At 30.6% G+C, this 2,500-nt stretch overlaps 1 protein-coding gene across 1 annotated transcript in view; it reads left to right on the forward strand.

Moving 5' to 3' along the window:
* Positions 1-2,500, forward strand: part of LOC115224399 (mucin-19-like) — a 212,505-nt gene that overhangs the window by 176,823 nt on the left and 33,182 nt on the right. The window contains exons 48-49 of the mRNA XM_036512075.1: positions 365-535; positions 2,001-2,247. Coding sequence (XP_036367968.1) covers positions 365-535; positions 2,001-2,247 — 418 coding nt within the window. The remainder of the gene's footprint in view (positions 1-364; positions 536-2,000; positions 2,248-2,500) is intronic.

Here is a 2,500-nt window from a genome sequence, read left to right on the forward strand (position 1 = left end):
TGAACTGATCCATATTACTGTCAGTTGTAATAGCCTTGAAATATACTGCTGCTGCTGATGATGATGACAATGATGAAGGGGGAGGAGGAAATATTTGTTGGCTCACAGCATAAAAGACTCATGGTTGTTTTTTCCTTGTTAAGAAACTAAAGAAAATATGTTCTTAAATTAACTTCATCTTTCATTTTAACTTTGTTTTATATGATGATGACAACAATGATTTCTCATACAAAAGTATAGAGTGTTTGCTTTTATAAAATTGTCTAGGTTAAATGTATGCTTGTAAGTTACAGAAACTTAGTTAGCAGACCTGTTTCTTCTTATTGTGTATTTTTTATAATTCTTATACAAACTCAAATTTTAGGTGAACCTTCTTGGAGTACTTGGGAACTATGGAGTACTTGCACATCAACTTGTGGTAAAGGATGGCAAGTAAGAAGGAGATCTTGTACTAATGGAGTTACAGAAAGTACAAAATGTGATGGAAAAGGTCTAGAAATGCAGAGCTGTATCATCAAGAACTGTACAGTAGAAGGTAAAAATTATAACAACTCTACTGATATTCTAAGTTGATAGTTATGCTTCCAAATAAATTGAACAAAATGCAAAACATTTATATTTTACACTGATTCCAGCAAATGAAACATGTGTTGTTGTGTAACCTCAGGTCACTTCTGGTTTGTATGTAGTCAATCAAATGACTAGGTGTGATCGACAAACCTATTATTCTAAATAGATCATGTCTTTGGCTAGTTGAGGAACATGTCAAATAACTGATCAATTGATAATGCTTTCTTATATTCTAATACTTAAGATGACATATGAAATCTTTATATATAAAAGTCAAGTTGTGTGTCTGTCTCCTACGATTTAGATTCCTAACTACTCCCACATTTTGCGGTGCAGTTTAACCAAAACCAGGTATCTTATAGTCGTGATTCATATCAAGCCCTTCTGGGTATTAGCACACGTCTACGATGAGTCTACGATTTAAAAAAAAATTTACCATCATTTTTTTCCATTTTAATGCATTTTTTCGCTATTATATAAGGGAAGTAACTCTCTAAAAATGACTACGATGAGTCAATGATTTAAAAAAAAATTTACCATCATTTTTTTCCATTTTTAATGCATTTTTTTGGCTATAACTCTAAAAATGCTTATATAGTTATTTCCCTTACAAACCCGAGCAACGCCAGGAGATACTGCTAGTGGTTATATAAAAAAAAATCATGATATGAATACTGTTTTATATGGTGCCTCTTCCAAATTTACATTTGAGATCCATCTGATATATGCCTTATCGGTTTCAGAAATAGTTTTATACCCTGCCAACATTGAAGTGACTATACAGTGCAAAACTAGATAGTCTGCCTCTTATGGAGATATCTAATATTCTGGGCCTATAAGAATTTATGATAACCCAGTCAATGCTGGTTAGTCTTTTTTCCTCCATGGCATGATCTTAGCCTGCTTACATCAATATATGGTAGTTAAAGTAACTATGTGACTCTAAAAGCAAAGTCAGCTAAGATTCAATTATGTTGACCAGCAGAAAGAAAGATGGGAAAACTAAAAGTAATTCAAATCCTGTGTCCAGATAAAGATGTCAATTTTACTACTGGACTCACTCCTCTAAAGAATGAGAACAAATTAGATAAAACTTACCATTAGTATTGACAGTGTCATAACACAAAGAAATATTTTATGAGCAAATACAACTGCTTAAAATAAATTCCATTTCATTTCAATTTTATTAACTATATTCTTATGTTCATAAAATTGTGTTTTAGTTTTATGATTTGATATTCAGTGAATTTGGGTAAAATAAGAGTAATATGGTTTCATTTGTTTTCCAAAAACAGCTTAAAATTCAATTTTCAAGACATTTTTGTAATCTTATTCTTTATATCCTATACAATCAAACAGTGATATGTAAACTAAAATTTAATAAAAGAAGAAAAAAACATTAAAATTTTTTTATTAATATTTTATTACAGAGTGCCCTCAAGGAAAGATATGGTCTAATTGTTCAAATGATTGTCAGCAAACATGTATAGAAAAAAAAATGGGAGCAGAAATATGTCACGAGTCAGACAGTTGTATACCAGGATGTGTATGTCCAACAGGTTACTTAGAACAGTATAATGACTGTGTTTTAGAAGAAGACTGTTATTGCTATGATAAATTTGGAAATGCTATCGGCGAAAATTACCCACAAGAAATTCATGGTGCCTGTGAACGTTGGTGAGTTTTCTATTGTTTGAGCTGTACATATTTAGCATATGTCTATCTGTCAGTTTAAATTAAATATAAAGTTTTAATATTTTTAATCACTAGAAAGTGATAAAAGTAACTCAAGGTTCAAGTGTTTTGGGTATGGCATTTATCAAACTATGAAAAGTGCCATAAATGAAACTTTTAAGTCCTTGTGTCACATTTATAATTTCTGCTGATAAAAATAATGACTATATATATTCATGTATCATGTTCTATTTTT

The sequence above is a fragment of the Octopus sinensis genome, linkage group LG2 (genome assembly GCF_006345805.1).
Source record: "Octopus sinensis linkage group LG2, ASM634580v1, whole genome shotgun sequence".
Classification (NCBI taxonomy): Eukaryota; Metazoa; Mollusca; class Cephalopoda; order Octopoda; family Octopodidae; genus Octopus; species Octopus sinensis.